Source organism: Dicentrarchus labrax, unplaced genomic scaffold (assembly GCF_905237075.1).
Source record: "Dicentrarchus labrax unplaced genomic scaffold, dlabrax2021, whole genome shotgun sequence".
NCBI classification, from domain to species: Eukaryota; Metazoa; Chordata; class Actinopteri; family Moronidae; genus Dicentrarchus; species Dicentrarchus labrax.
The window spans coordinates 3,982,063-3,997,837 of NW_026136718.1; the positions used below are offsets into that span (position 1 = coordinate 3,982,063).

Sequence of the window (15,775 nt, forward strand, 5' to 3'; positions counted from 1 at the left end):
CATTCTAAAATGATAGTGATTTATTGAAAAGTAAAAATATATTGCACACAAATTAAACAAGTTGTTAGTGGTAACAAATGAGTCAAAGCTCCAGTAACACTTAATTTACGATGAAAATGACCCATTTTGGGCCTGAGGCCTTTATCAGGTCCAGTTATTTAGCACATCAAAGTCTGTTGACAGGTGTTGGGCAGTCTCCAGAGGGAGCTGTATGGCATCTGATAAATTACCTCAAGTGACTGCATTGTGGGCAATGAAGACAAGAAAGAGAAACTTCTGATTGTGAGTCAGATAATGTTACAGCAGCAAAACGAGCTACTCAGGAAGGAGTTTAGTGCCACAGTCATGTGGCTTAAAAGCAATTAACTAAGTTACACATCTAGTGTTTCTGGAGCTTTGATACTTTCAAACTATTTTGGGAAGTCCATGGCCTCAAATTGTCCTCTCTCACACCCCTACTCATCACCCCTATCTGATACCCTCCCCCCTGCCCCGACCTGTTAAACCCCCAGCAGGGTACTGAGCCTTCCCACCAACTACCCCCTCTGGAGACATCAGCCCATCCATTTCCCCTGCTCCTTCTGCCCTCTCTCCTCCTCTGTCCAGGTGGGAGGTATGACTTTCTGCTGGGGTGTGTGTGTGTGGGATTTCACCCCACACACAAACCCGTCACCGACCAAACTTGTCAAACACAGCACTAAACCGCAGGACAACACAGAGGCTGCACTGAAAAATAGACTCCATGTCCTTTTTTCCCCCGTTTTAAATCCAGACAACTGAAATAAGCTACATAAATACAGTGCAGTAAAGTCAGTGTAGCATATTTACAACAATAAATCATTCATTTTGAGAAAAATATAGCACAATTATAGCACAATCACTGGCAGCCTTAGCCTTAATTTACTGTATATTGCACTGTAGACCGCTACGGGTGGGTATGAAAACAGCCTACCAACGTCAAGAAACCACTCAAACACCAAAAACTGTCACTGAATGTTTGCCCATTCTTTGATCAGATATTTCTACATTCAGTTCATAATTTTGTTAATTTCAGCCTTTCTGTGTATAGGTTAAGTTCACACAGCATGCAGCACTGATATAAGGTAGAAGTTCCGCTTAGTTTGTTAAATGAAGAAACATTTTTGTACAAAAACATGCCGCTATCCTTCAAAATAATGCACTGGGAAAAAAATAACTTGGTTTTGATCAACAGCAAAGAACATTTAAAAATACTAGTTCAGATTTTGTGAGAAATCCACTTGAAGGTTTCTAAAACAAAGACAGGCATCAAGAAGGAACATATAACTGTATTTAAGAGACTAGCTACTTGATGGTTTGTCAAAGTGCACATTTGTTGTTACTAAATACTGTCATTTGCTCATATTCCCCTTCTTTATAATGAGAAACCACAGGGTTTGTGGTAATTATGGTAATTATGGTGTCAATTTGTTACATAAAGGACCTTTAAAAGAGGGAGGTGGGGATACATTTGGAAAGATGGAAATATTTTGTGCACTATATATCTAATGTTTTTTTTTTGTTTATAACTCGTTTAAAACGTTCACTGTAGCGCTGTATTAGCTGTATTATGTAGCTGATTTTGGGGTTTCCTTCCTTAGTATTTCCATATATATGTACGTCTATTGTCTTTCTATTAGTCCCTTTGTCTTGCTAACTGTCGGCCTGTCTATGTTCGTATGTGTGTCTTTGCTTTCCACAGGACTCCGGGGTGCAAACTATCCTGCAGGCTTTATATGAAAGCTGAGGATTCTGGTTACACAAGGCGGCGAGGAGAAAGGAGAGAAAAACAGATCGGGAGAAGAAGAAGGAGAGCATCTGCTTTCATCCTCAACCCAGCAGGGGAGAGCTTAGGCCTGTCACTCTGAGACAGACAGCCAGCTGCTGCAGTGTGCACGCACACACACTCACACACACACACACACACACACACACACACTCACACACGCACACTCACACAGACACACACTACAAACTTGAGGGAAAAAATACAAAATATTCTGGAGTACTATTAAAGCTCAGTGATACGATCATTTCTCTTGTTTTCACTATTATAAAGATATATTCCTAATATTTAGGCTATAAAAATACAGGGGAAAGCTCATACTGCAAAGTAAAAGTTCTAATGCGTTCAAAAGTTCTTTCCAACATGAAGGACTTTCAACTTTTCTACTCTCCTTTAAAAAAACAAAAAAAGGACCTGCAGAAAGACAATCCTCATACCAGAGCCGTCAGAGGTGTCCAGCTGGACAGACCATCTCTCGTTTGTACTAAAAGGCAAAGACAAGCACCACTTGGGTGTTTTTGACTCCTTCAGGCGGAAAAGTTGTTGGTGTGCCCACTAGAAATTTACAACGAATCTTTGGTTCCAATAATTTAGAAATGATTTGCACTCACAATCAATACTGCAATAAAACCTCATTAAATCGGACATAAATTTGCATTACAACTTCCAAAAGTCTCTTAAACTGGAGGAGTATGATGATTTTGGTACAGTATTTATGTAAGCTCTTGACTTCCAATGTTTTATTGAGTGAAACAGCCTTGAAACAGGAAAATAAAGTCATTATTTGTGTCAAATTTAATCATCTTCATTGCCTACTGCTGCAAAAGGGGATAATGAGTGCTAGTGGCTTTATTATTGAGGGTTAGCAAGCCAAAGAGATCACAAACACTGAACAATAGGAGGCTAGTTAATATGGAAACATGATTCAAGAAGTTTAACTATCGTATAGGAGTCAGGTGAACGGTCTCACCACCAGGTCCATTTGGTAGCTGTTCTGGAGCTTTCAGTTGTATCATATGTTCTCTCTCACTAAATGTATTTTGCCCAGTGGTCATAACATTTAAATGTTTGTTTTTTTCCACTTCAGAGCACTTAAAGGGTCGAGGTTGGCTCAGAAGGGGAGATCAAAAGTTCATTCTGAACTTGAAAAGAGATTTTGTTCACAGTCCTTACCAAAGTCTGACCCACAGCCCTTTGCTGCATGCGGTCCCACAAAATTAACTTTCGTATGCGTGCTTTAGTCATAACCTGATAACCATCAAGGCACAAATACAGAAACGGTACAATATGGGATGCTGAACTTAACTGGGACAAAAAGCTTCTGACTGGAGGACTGTGCACACTGCAGCAATCAAAGTCCACAGCAGAAAGTTTTGGGGTTGCAAATCTGCCATACTGCCAGTAGGAACACCGCAATATTGATTTTATTCGAAAAAACCCTTTAACACAGAAGGACTTCCAGCATCCAGTAACCCTTCTGTCATTCCCTTTACCAGCTGTGTGTCCCAGCCAATCCCAGCTTCAATCCAACGCATTCAGCCAATCACCCAGAGCCGCCAAACTCTGACTAAAGCAGAGGGATGAAAGTGGGAAATGAACGGAGCGGGAACAGAGGAAAAAAAGACATTCTCTGAAAACCCCTGAATCTCACCCCAAAAATGAAGACACCTCCTGGGTCAGGTTTCTGTCTGTCAAGCTGCAGATGCACATGCATGTAGAAACACACTCAGTGTAACCCTATCGTGGCCCCCTCGCAAAAGCAGTAACCTTAGAATCTCTACTGCCATGGATCTGTCAGTTATCTGCTCTTCTATTGTTAGAGCGGCAAGAGGGAGTCCATTTTACACAATCTTTCTCCATTTATCTTCCCTCGGCTCTAAATTATCTAGACTGCGAAAATCCTCGGTATGGCTGCTCTGAGACTCCCCCTAAACCTCTTTCTCTGTCCCTCTGGTCCGATGCCACAGTAAATACTCACCTCATGTTTGATGATTCAGGAATTGGACTCAGATGGGGCAAGCGTGCCTCCCTGGAGAGCTATTTTAAGTCTCTCACCCAATTCATTATTCTTATCATTGTATCCCACCTCCCATGCCTCTTTCTTGTGTGTTTACTCAAGTGAAACTCTCCTCTATCTACCTGTGTGCCATGTTTTAATTAACAACAGACAAACTAAGTTTGCGGAAGTTTATATAATATAAACTTGAAGAAACACAGAGCAAACTGTACAAAAAGCGGTTTAAACTAAATAAAATTTTTTTTTTTTTTTATATCATAAAATCTGAGATATTATGTATCAACACTGTTCCCTGTAATCCATTTTAATTTTGAAAAATACAAGCAGTTACTCAGAGAACTACATATTTTATAAGATCCATGAACCAATTAACCTCTTCAGACCTGGGACCAGACATTCTTAATCAGTCCTTTAAAACATTTCTGTTATATCATCATGCTCTGTAAATGCACATGTTGGTGAAATAAGTGTAGGTGTGTGTGTCTCTTTGCGCATGAGATTGCTGGAGGTTCAGTGAGGTTTTATTACTCTGAGCCACAGGGGGGCAAAACCCAGTTTATTGAGCTGCTGGTAAGGCCGTGGGTCGAATTTCACCTGCAATTAATGCCAGAAAACCTACACACACACACACACACACACACACACACACACACACACACACACACACACACACACACACACACACACACACACACACACACACACACACACACACACACACACACACACACACACACACACACACACACACACACACACACACACACACACACCTGCTGTCATTTACTCATCCTGCTTGTATGGGATCCCAAGTCAACAGGACAGTTGCTTCTGTCACAGTTTCTCCCTCTAATAAATGATCTACAGTCAGCCTAACCCCCTACTGAGCATGCACACACACACAAATCTTAAGAGATGACACTATGATTATGCGAGGGTGCGTGTGTTGGTGCAGCAGGAGTTGTAGTCAGGAGGTTATGGTGATGAAACCTAACGCTCTCTCTCCTCTGCCCTATTAGCTCCCATTTTAGCTTTTTACCACTCCAGCTGTGTTTATTAAAACCTTACAGAGCGGGCAAAGGTATTTATCAGCTCCCTGAATCACTGCTGTAAAGATCCAGGCACGCATTATAACGCACACGCGCGCACACACACACACACACACACCGTTATCTATACCACAGAATAGAAGCACAGCAAGGGGGAAGAGCTCTCTATGACATTATGAAGTACGTGAGTTTTTAAACACAGGGCTGACCATTAGTGGTAAATGTTGTACCTGCTGAACCTGTACTGAGCACCTTCCTTGACACGGATGATGTGGTATGCCACAGAAAATCTTGACAAGTAAGTACATGTGAAGGGATGTGAAAAGACAGTTCAAAATGTTGTATCTCTTAACTGTAATGCAGCCATTAAGATCAGTAAAAGGCAACATTTAAGCTATTTTTTGATACGTACTTCAGTAACCAAAATCCTGGCAAACACTTAGACTTATATAACAACAGACAGATATTACACAGACATCCTCATATGAGCTGGATCTCAAGTTAAGGGGTGGTAAAAATCATAGCCCAGCAAGACAAACAGCTTTAAAACAGTTTTCTGGTTTGTTTCTTTATTCCTCTACGATTATAAACTGAGTATTCTGGTGGGAGCCTCAAATCTTTTATCTCCTATTTTGTCAGAACTAACAAAGAGCCTGTCAGTTTTGGGAGTGTATTTAAACCAAACACATCTTATGTCTGAACTCCACAGCCAAATACTGTCCATCAACAGTCTCAAGTCCTGTCAAAATGTCTTTTAGAAAGATAATGGCGCCCTTCTCTATGCTGAGGCGCTCTGGATAAGCACCTCAACAGAAAGTTCAAAATGTCGACATAAATGTCTAGCTTACTGTACCCAGTTCCTGAGCCTGCCCCCGCTGTCACCTCCCAGGCCAAAAACATGTGATGAATGGCCCAGGGCTCTCATCAATCATCTGTGATTGGCTCTGATCTGCGCTGTGATTGGCTAATTAGCCTCATCTGTAACCATTACTGCACAGAGAGGCAGCTGCGGCAGAAAAAAAAGGGATAAGAAAAATAAAGAGAGGTGAAAAATGACACCATCGGGGCTGTCCTGTCACCTTGCTGCCTCCATACAATGCCAGGAATCAGACAGCTACCGCCACACAGGGGCACACACACACACACACACACACACACACACACACACACACACACACACACACACACAAAAAAAAAAAAAAAAAAAACACACACACACACACACACACACACACACCTAAAGACTGCAAGGAAACAACTTCCAAAGACCAGAATTTCACAGGTAATTATATTTTGAAAATAAATACGCGAACAAGACAAGAGCGAGGAGGAGGGGTTGTCGGGACTGTGTGTCAGCGGGTCAGCCACATCTCATCTGGCAACAGTTTCTGCTCCGCTACAGCAGCGAGAACAGCAACGCCAGCTCCAGTCAGGGGAAAAATAAGAGCTGGTTATTAGATGTCAGAGGGAAATATCTGGTAACTGGGTGGTAACTGCTCGCCAAACGAGAGCCGGACAGGAGGGAGTAACTGGTCTTGTGACGCAGCTCTTCAGGAGTACAAAACACCAAAAAGTAAAAGGTTAAGATGCGGGAGGGACATGAAGAATAAAAAACACAAGGCGAGGACAGGAAACAGACAAAAAGACAGAAAGAAAGTGAGGCAGGATGGAGCCCGAGGGGAGAGAGAGGGCCAAAACCACCAGGCCCAACTTCTGCTCCTTCTCCTGCTCCCAGCCAGCCCTCTTCTCTGAACAGGAAATGGCTCTCTGCAGCCAGAAGGGGAGGGGGGAGGGGGGGCTCCAAACAGCTGTACCCACCATGGGCCAAGTTAGGGTGGGGGCACAGGCTGAGAGGAGAGGAAGGAGTAAGGAGGAGGGCAGTCCCTGGTAAAGATGGCAGGCTCCTACATCTTTATCTGCTCAGATAGAGTCTTTAGTGAGTGATTGCTGTGGGTTTCCTTCTCTCCTCAGCATGTTCAGATTCAGAAATTTGTTCTGCATCGCCAAATCCCAGGAAACCGCACTCAAAAAAAAAAAAAAAAAAAAAAGGTTAGGGTTAGGGGTAGCCAAATGTTTCAAACACTGTTATAGAACTAAAAAAGTCCAAAGCTTAACCTCTTTGAGGGAAAAGAGATCAGGAGGATTTAAATTATTTTATCTGTTGATTTTCTACTAAAGCGTTCAGCTCCCGGCATCTATTCCATAATACCTTAACAATAATAATAAAGGGCTCCATTGAGAGTAGCTGGGCAGCTCCACGTCTGTCTGCCTGCCTGGGACAGACACCCGATACCTGGCTGAGACGATGCCCAGCCAGCCGCACGCCTTCAGACGTCGTTAGAGCAGACACACAGCACGCCCCTCCTGCCACCCGCAATCCATCCACAGCCAATTACAAGCAATTTCCCTGTCCTGGGTGGGGTGAGGAGAGTGAGCGAGAGAGGGAGGAAAAGCAGTTGTCAGCCCAAAGCAGACACACATGGTTCTGTTTACAAATTGCCAGTTGTTTGGCTTCGCCATGGTAACATAGTGCTGACACTGGCTGGATGGATATTTCAAAGTGAGACTGAGAGAGGGGGTCGTGGTGACAGTCGCGGCCTTTGAAGGCCTGCAGGGCGGGGTGAACTTTCAGCAGGAGAGATGGTTAATTCATGCATAATGTACAAACGTCCCACAAACACACGTCTGTTTCCCTCCTGCCTTCATCTTCTCCCCCTTCCTCCACATCAGTTCCCCTCAGCACCTCGGGCTTCTGTTTGGCTTCCCGAAATCCGCCTTTCCGAAACTGGAGACGCACACAGCGAGGAGGTGCCTGATTCACCAGAACTGGAATGTCGGCCATTCCCACAGGAAACCTGGAGCGTCTCAAGCCAGGGTGCCCAGGACAGGCGGGTGCACAACCACACACACACAAATCCAGCAACACAGGGTTGCACGTACAACACATAAGTACACAACTGGTCAGTCAGACTAACATAACAGGATGAAGAAACCTGCTGAGTGTGACCCAACAACCGGAGTTTTACTTGTACAAGGATGAGAACCAGTTTTGTTTTTTCACATAGTTGCTAAGTGGGCAGAGCCACAGGTTCTGGAAGTTGTTTTTCCTCACTGAAAATCTACATTTTAAATTTAGCTTTTAAATGACAAACCTCAGTATTTCTCAAAACAGCAACATTAAAGTCACCGGAATAATAATGGTTATGGCCACTGGGTATAAATATTTTAACTTTTAGTTAAGTGTGCTAAATTACTATAAATGCTACAGTTCCCATGAGCCCATGAGTGTCTGTTGCGATGAAGAAGACACCAAGCAGAGGTCGAACTCAAAGCTACAGCAAAAAGGAAAGACTGATACTAATGGTTAAATGGTTGGTTGTCAGTATCATCATGCACCTAAATATAAGTACTTCTACTTGGTCTGAAAAAAGTGGTAACAGTGCATCCCTAAATCTTTTATCTATGCCTTTTGTTCTACACAGTTCCTAATCTTTACAGTTTATAATACATTTGAACTCATAGTTCATCAAGGAAAGTTTCCGGCCAATCAAACAAAAGATGTTTCCTCCTTTTATTCACACCAAAGTGGTTGCTGGACTGTTGTCCTTACAGTCAAACACTGACTGTACAGACGTAAGCTGTATCTAACTAGCTACACACTGACCTGTGTGTGTCTCTTTGTGACAGCTCAGACTCAGACTGATCTCTCAACTTAAAACTCCACTTCCCTTTTATCTACCTCCAGTTTTTCACCTTTATCCTCTTATTTCTGTACGTTCAATGAGTACAGTTATACAGCTACAGGATAAGCTTGATCTGTTAGCTCAAGTTGTGCAACTTTGCTGCCTCTAAAATTCGCTTTGCCTTTAGTTCACTCCACCCAGAAGTGATGCACCTTCCTGTCACCTCACATCTGTGAAAAATTACCTGGAAGTTTATTTTATTTTGTCATATGCCGATCCATTTGCGTAACAGCGAATACCATCTGTTTTCAAGAACAACAAACTTTTTATCAATCCCAATGCAAGTCAGACTTCCCACCATTCAGGCAAAAATGATTGTGTGATTACAAACGGATGAGTGATAAAACGTCTTCCCGTATTAAGCAATGACTGATGCTTCACTGACGCCATCGACGCCTTTGCGCCCCGCCTTAACAGCGTGAGCCGCTGCTTCACTACCACCCTTCTCTGACGCAGTGACCCCATGCTGTGATCTGCAGTTAAACCGAGGTTCCCTGCGGTAACCTCCTCACCCCCACTCCCATCTCAAAGAGCACCTCCGCCACCATCACCTCCTAATAATAACACGGTCCGCAGTGAGGGGTCTGCTGTCAGACATGGCAACCCGTCGAGTCTTTCATCTCGACAGCCACACACACACACACACACACACACACACACACACACACACACACGCACACACGCACACACACACACACACACACACACACACACACACACACACACACACACACACACACACACGTTCCAACCTCAACCTATCACACACTTTGACATACACATAGGAATGTGTGCTTCCTTCCACACAAGCGCACACACGGGTAAAAACACACATTCAGAAACGCTGAGCTCCGTCTGCTCCTGGACGTGGCGACCCCACTGTTCGTTTCATCTCCCCACTCCTTTCTCTGCTTGCTGCTGGCACCATTACGTTAACACAAACACCATATTTCTGTCATCGTCCCCAGGACGCAGCGTTCCCTTCATATCTCTCTTTCTTCTGCGGGCGTTCGGGGAATGGCAATGGGGGCCTGAAGGGATCTGGGACATGGGTGAATTGTGGGAAACCAGAGTGCAGTCTGTGGCCTCACAGCATGCGGCCCTCTCTCTCTCCTCCCGCTCCCCCTCTCTTTCTCTATCTCTGTTTCTCTTTTGGCAGAGAATCATAGGAGGCTTCATGCAGATCGCATATTGCGGCCTCAAATGATCTGGGAAAACATGCCTTGTTTAATGCTATGTGCACATCTGAACCCTGTTCAACTCCCAAGCAGTGCACGCACAGTTTGCGTGTATTTCTCTGAGCTTGTGTGTGATTATGGTTGTGTGTTTTACCTCCACATAGTCGTTGGCGTGGCCCCAGTCCCTCTTGGAGTCCAGGTTGCCCAGGCTGAAGCTCTCCAGTTGGCCAAGGTGAATCTTTGCCACAGAACGACTGATCTTACGCGTCACAAAGTTTGAACCTAAAACACATACATTAAAATGCTTTGTTGGAATCTTCTGAATTCAATTAGAGTTTACACAGGATATAAATATTACAGAGGTTTAGCTAGTTCCAACACATACAAACACAGATAGAAACAGAAAAACAAAGAGCAGATAAGTGAAATCGAGGCCTCCTTATTGAAAATGGTGTTTAGAGATCCCTACCAACCTTCTCCATAACACTATCACCACACACACATGGACTTCCAAACCTCTACTGCTGCTCCAAGTCCTCTTTAGCCAAAGCAAAAACTTAAGCAAAAAGCCACCGTGAGTCAATTCAATTCTTTACCACCTCACATTACAGCCACTAGATCCCTTTAGATTCCTTCTCTCTTATTTTCTTCTCTAATTCACTGTTTCAGTGTCAAATCTGGGATGGATGCCAAGATAAAGCATCAGTCTGTCAATGCCAAAAAGCAGGGAAGTTCCACCGAAAAATGACAAGCAAACAGGACCACCCGGGTTCTGCCGGTGCAGTGTCCGGTCCAGAATCACCACATCGACAGCCGAGTCATCTGCCAGATCGCCCAGCGGTGCTCCTCATTCCGAGCAGACACACGTGGCGATATTATCTGCGGGGAGACAAATGAGCTCCTAATGACTATTTCTGTGCCACTATGAAGGGTTAGAGAGGTTTTTGGGTGCTTTGGCGGGACACTGAGAGTCGGTGTCATGTTCTGTTCCTGCTGCGGGGGGAAAGATGCCGCAGAGAGCCTGCGAATAAATGCACCAGACCTCCAACCAAAACACAGCATTAAACTGATGGAAATCAACACTAAATATAAGGGTGTCATGTCTAATAATGCCACCAGCTCAGTTGAAACAGCTTATTAGAGCTTGAAGGGTTTAGCTCTGGCTAGGCTCTTCTGTCTTATGTTCAACAGCCAAAATGGCAGATATGTGGGGATATGTGAAAATATCATTTCAAAGGAAAGCTTCAAGCTCGCATCAAAGAGTTGGCTATTTTTAGCCCACACAACATCTCTACTCTACATAAATCTCCCACAACCTTGCGTGAACCTCTTCGAGACCTCTTAAGAGCTCCTACATGCCGTTTCTTAAACTCATCATGTCGGAGATGAATGTTGCCTTTTAGCTCAGCGCCCATCCTGACCGTAATGCAGCGGCTCTGTCTCGACACTGTATCACTGTTGCCCTGACATGGAGCAGAGCCTCCATTTAGACTCAGGAAAATCCCATGAACCCAATCATGCGAATGCACCAAATTTGTAGTAATTATTACATAGGAAAGCGACAGCCCTGGGCAGGCTGAGCAAAAGCAGACCAGAGCAGGTTAGACACGCTTATTTGAGAAAATACAGCATGTTGTGTGTTGGTAGCAAGTCTCATGGCCCCCGTGTCAACGCTGCTTTGTAGCCATGTTGAGCTGGAGACTAATTCCGTCTAAATGAGGCTCCATTTCTTTCTCACACTACAAGCATGACCTCTACTTCTAAATCTATGAAGTCTGATCTCAAACTCCATATATTGCTCAGAATTCTGTGAATCAATTGGAGTCACATGAGCATTAGGAAATAGCATGTGTCTACAGAGCATAGATAAATTGGCGATGGAAACCCCCTCCGATGTCAAACCTGTCCTGACTTTGCATGATCGTCTCATCTGGCCCCCGGGGCCATTCTCTAACCTGGCAGATCCTCTGTTATAGCAGGTACCACTGCTAACTGTAGTCAAATGTTAAGCAACAACTATTCATCTGCTGCTGTCATATCCATGATTGTCAGCTTTGTTCTCATCCGTATCAGCTAGACAGGCTCTTAGCACAGTGTGAATCATTTGCCATACAGCTACACACGCATGAACACACAGCATTCCCATGTCACATCTAACTTTCAAACAATTAAGCAATTAGTCAATGGACAGAAACTTTATTGATATTAATGACAATTTTAAAAAGGGGAACTCCACAGATTTTACACATCAGTTGACTAGTCATGGGGAATACTACTCAGCCAGAGACAGTTGTATAATGTTTTCTGTGGCTCCGGAGAAACTTTCTAATGTCGGAGAAAAACATCCCCCTTGTGATGTCACCAGGGTTAATAAACTTTTTAAATAGAGAGCCTGTGTTAGAAACTGGGGGCATGAAGTTTTAAAGGATGGTCTAATGAACAGATGATATCAAGCTGCATCATGGGAAGTAAAGAATAGTGTTTTTGGACCTTGATCCATGTTAGGGATTAAAAGTCAGGATATATATTAGCTTCAATATCACAGTCTCACAACTGTAGGGAAAAGCAATACTAAATTGTTGGAATGTTCTTTAAATAATCAGTTAACTCTTTAAGATATTTATCAAGCAAAAAGCTCAAAAAATTGTGGGTTACCGTCTCAAATGTCAGTATTTGCTGCTTTGCTTTGCAAAGCTGCTATTTGTTTGATTTGTTTGCACCCTTGAGCCTGCAATGTGCACATAATTCACTTTGCTCTAAAAAAAAACTCTCTATATCGTTTATATATTTATTATTGTTTATATAGTTTATATCATTTTAAATCAAATATTTTCAAAATTGTTAATTCATGATTGTTGATGAATTGTTGGTCTGACAAACATGAAATTTTGTAATGTCACCTTGGGTTCTACAAACTTCCCACAATTGGTTTTTACAGTTTTAAAGTAAAACATAATCAATAGATTACATGGCAATTAAATTTTCATTAGTTGCAGTTCTCGTTATTGTATGAGGACTATATTGGGGGGGGGCGAGGCAATGTAACAAGAGCCCAGATTGGTTACTACAGTAAATTGGAAGGCAGGGGTTTGATTTGATCCAACATCCAAGGGAAACTCAAGTTTGCAGGTTAAACACAGGTTGTCAAAACTCTGCAGAGCAGAGCTGGCTCTTAAAAAGGTGGCAGAGGGATACAGTGTAGCACAGTACACCCAATCAGTAATAAAGTCCATTATTTCCCCCCAAGCACACCTGTAGTCTCCTTGTAAAGCTCACACCTCTGTTTGGAGTGGCTCTGCTCCCTGCCTGCTCTAATTGGTGCGGTGTGGACCAGAGCGTGGGCCTAATGGACCAGCCTGCCTGGCTTTGGACAAAGCCTGCTCTGTTACTGGCCCGGGTGTTAATGTGTTTCCTTTACTGGCAGCGGCACCGCAGGACAGCCAGGAGGAGGGGGGGGGTGGAGGCAGGCGAAGGGAGCCAGGGGGGCTAACAGGAGGTTTCGAGCCCAAACGGGGCAGTGGTGGCCGTTTAACCTTGCCCGCGGCCCGGCGGAAAGTCTAATAAAACCACGGGCCGTGAAAACTGAGCAGACAGCAAAAACCATGCCAGAAACGGACACTCAATCTCTTTCTCTCTCTCCCTCTCATTCTCACTTAACCGTTTCTTTTCTTTTTTTCCATCATTCCTTTTCATTTTTTGGCCAGAGAAGCGACAGGAAAAACGTAACACACGGGCTTCATTGGCACAGCTGGGTAAAGTATGGGGAGAAAAAGGAGGAGGAGGAGGGTGAGGAGAAATGTGCAGAGATGTCTCCCATCCAGAGCCAGGCCATGTGGGCCCAGACAGGATGGGGACTGGAGCTGTCAGCTGGGGGCTCTGGTGTGGGGAGTAAGGGAGGGGACTGTGGGTTTGAGGGGATTTTGGCTCTGCTAGCCTTGGTTACTCAACAGATTCTGTTGTTAGAACCATGCTGCTAAAGAAAGGTGACTTATGAAGTCTGTCTTCAAACTGTGTGACGGCCCGGCCCTTACACACTCAGACCTCAAGATGTCTGACTAACACTCATTTATATTACCGTCTGTGAGTGTATTTTTGAGCATTAACTAATTGAGATTCAACCGCAGGGTGATTTATTCAAATCACTCTTCTGTAACATTTATTTTGAAGTCATAATGTGTGGTCATGGCTAAACCCAATGGCGCATTAGCTCTGGAAAAACTGAAAAGCAGAGTAAATCCAAATCTGAATCATGTCAAACACTTATCAACATGGTTTTTAATATTATATTTGCACAGGTAGAACATTCTCTTCCTTCCTAAGCCAAGTCTCCTTTTCCAACTTTAGACCTGGCGTATGTTTTTCATCACCACGTCAATCTGTTCCAAGGTGATTTGCAGGATGTTACAAAGTTCTCCCTTTTCTTAATAAAAATGTGGAATGACTTGGTAACCCAGACTGTTTTAATGAGCCACATTCCAAAAATAGGACTGTAGATCGCCTGCTTTTAAAAAAGTTGAACACAAAGAATCATTCCATGTATTTTCCAGATATTTGACAGTTGAGTCATTGAGCTTGTCTGAACTGGCCATGTTCTAAAGCTGGTAAAGGAAAAATAGCCAAGACTTCATTTTGATTGCCACAGTTGTAATAGAAACCCTTAGGTTACCTCAACACAGGGTTTACACACCTGTTTTGGAATTCAACCAGAACTGCAAATCCCATAATCCCACTCTGTCTTTGAGCAATGGCCTTGGGGAGTGAAAGGCTTTGTGGTAGATTTGAAATGAAAAATGCAACCCTTAATTTCTATCTCCACTCCCACGCGTTTCAGGCTTTAGGTCGACCCTGTAGCCCTGTTTACATCAGAATGAATGCATTTAAATCTCAAACCCATCCTTTTTATCTGCACTGAGTTATGAACAAAATACCTGACTTTCAGGAATACTGATTCTGCAGGAGAACTCTTCCCCGCGTCGGGGGTTGGCCAAATTCCACCCAGGCCAAAGACCTGTCAGTGTCTGCCATCACCATTATTGCACAATTCACATTCTGAGTGATCTCTGGAGCCTCGACGAAGGGAGAATATTTGCGTTAAATCCAAGTGAGGCTCCGCCAACACAGCGTCTATTCACACCTGACAGACTGCTGCCCTCGTTCTGGGCTGACTCAACTGACAGGGAGGGTGCAGAGAGAGAAATGCGATGCGAGGATTGGGACAAAGACCAATAAAGTCACTTTTTTAAGTTCGGTGTGATGTAACAACATGGATGGACAGCACAGGGTGCGCAAAGGTGTGAGGAAAGAAAGGGAGGATGTGGAGAAAGAGAGGGGAGTAGATTATACATGTTGTTCTTGTGCTCGAACACTGACAGCACCACCTCCACATTGCAGAACCGAGAGCGAATTAAAAAGTGCTTCATCCTAGTATCGAAAACAAAGACGTAATTGCGTCTGGCAGCGTCACGTAGTTCAACTAAATCACATGACTGTAAAGCAACATTTTCAGGGTTCGATTGTCCTCCCGCAGGGTTCTGAGAAGACCTGGCAGAGTTCGAGAAAGGCAGCGGGGTGCCCTCAACTGGCGTTGCAATTAGCACTGCTCAGAGTGAGCACTCTGTCAACAAGATTCTTGGTTACCATGGTGACCCGGGACAACAAACACAGGTTTTAGGGCGGCAATGGGGATGAGTGAAGGTAGAAACCTCAACAAGCACGTGACATGTTTGAAGCCAAGCTAGGCTGAGCCGGAGGGAAGCACCTTTTTTTGGCCACGTGACACAAGGTGGTAGAAGGTGTGGAGGACTCTATCATCAGCTCTGTTTTCAGGCATCAGACTCCGCTCCTCACCTGGCCACAGTTCAGCTGATGTTTAGACTGCTCTCACTCAGCCCTTTCTCATCAACACCCACCGAAACGAAAGGCAGAAAAACAAAAAGTGCCCACTCCATGTCGAGTTCCATCTTACGAAATGCTGCCAAATCCCC

At 43.9% G+C, this 15,775-nt stretch overlaps 1 protein-coding gene across 1 annotated transcript in view; it reads right to left on the reverse strand.

Annotated features, from left to right (window-relative positions):
• gmds (GDP-mannose 4,6-dehydratase) overlaps window positions 1-15,775 on the reverse strand; it is a 169,962-nt gene that overhangs the window by 91,741 nt on the left and 62,446 nt on the right. Inside the window, exon 7 of the mRNA XM_051377883.1 lies at window positions 9,946-10,073. Coding sequence (XP_051233843.1) covers window positions 9,946-10,073 — 128 coding nt within the window. The remainder of the gene's footprint in view (window positions 1-9,945; window positions 10,074-15,775) is intronic.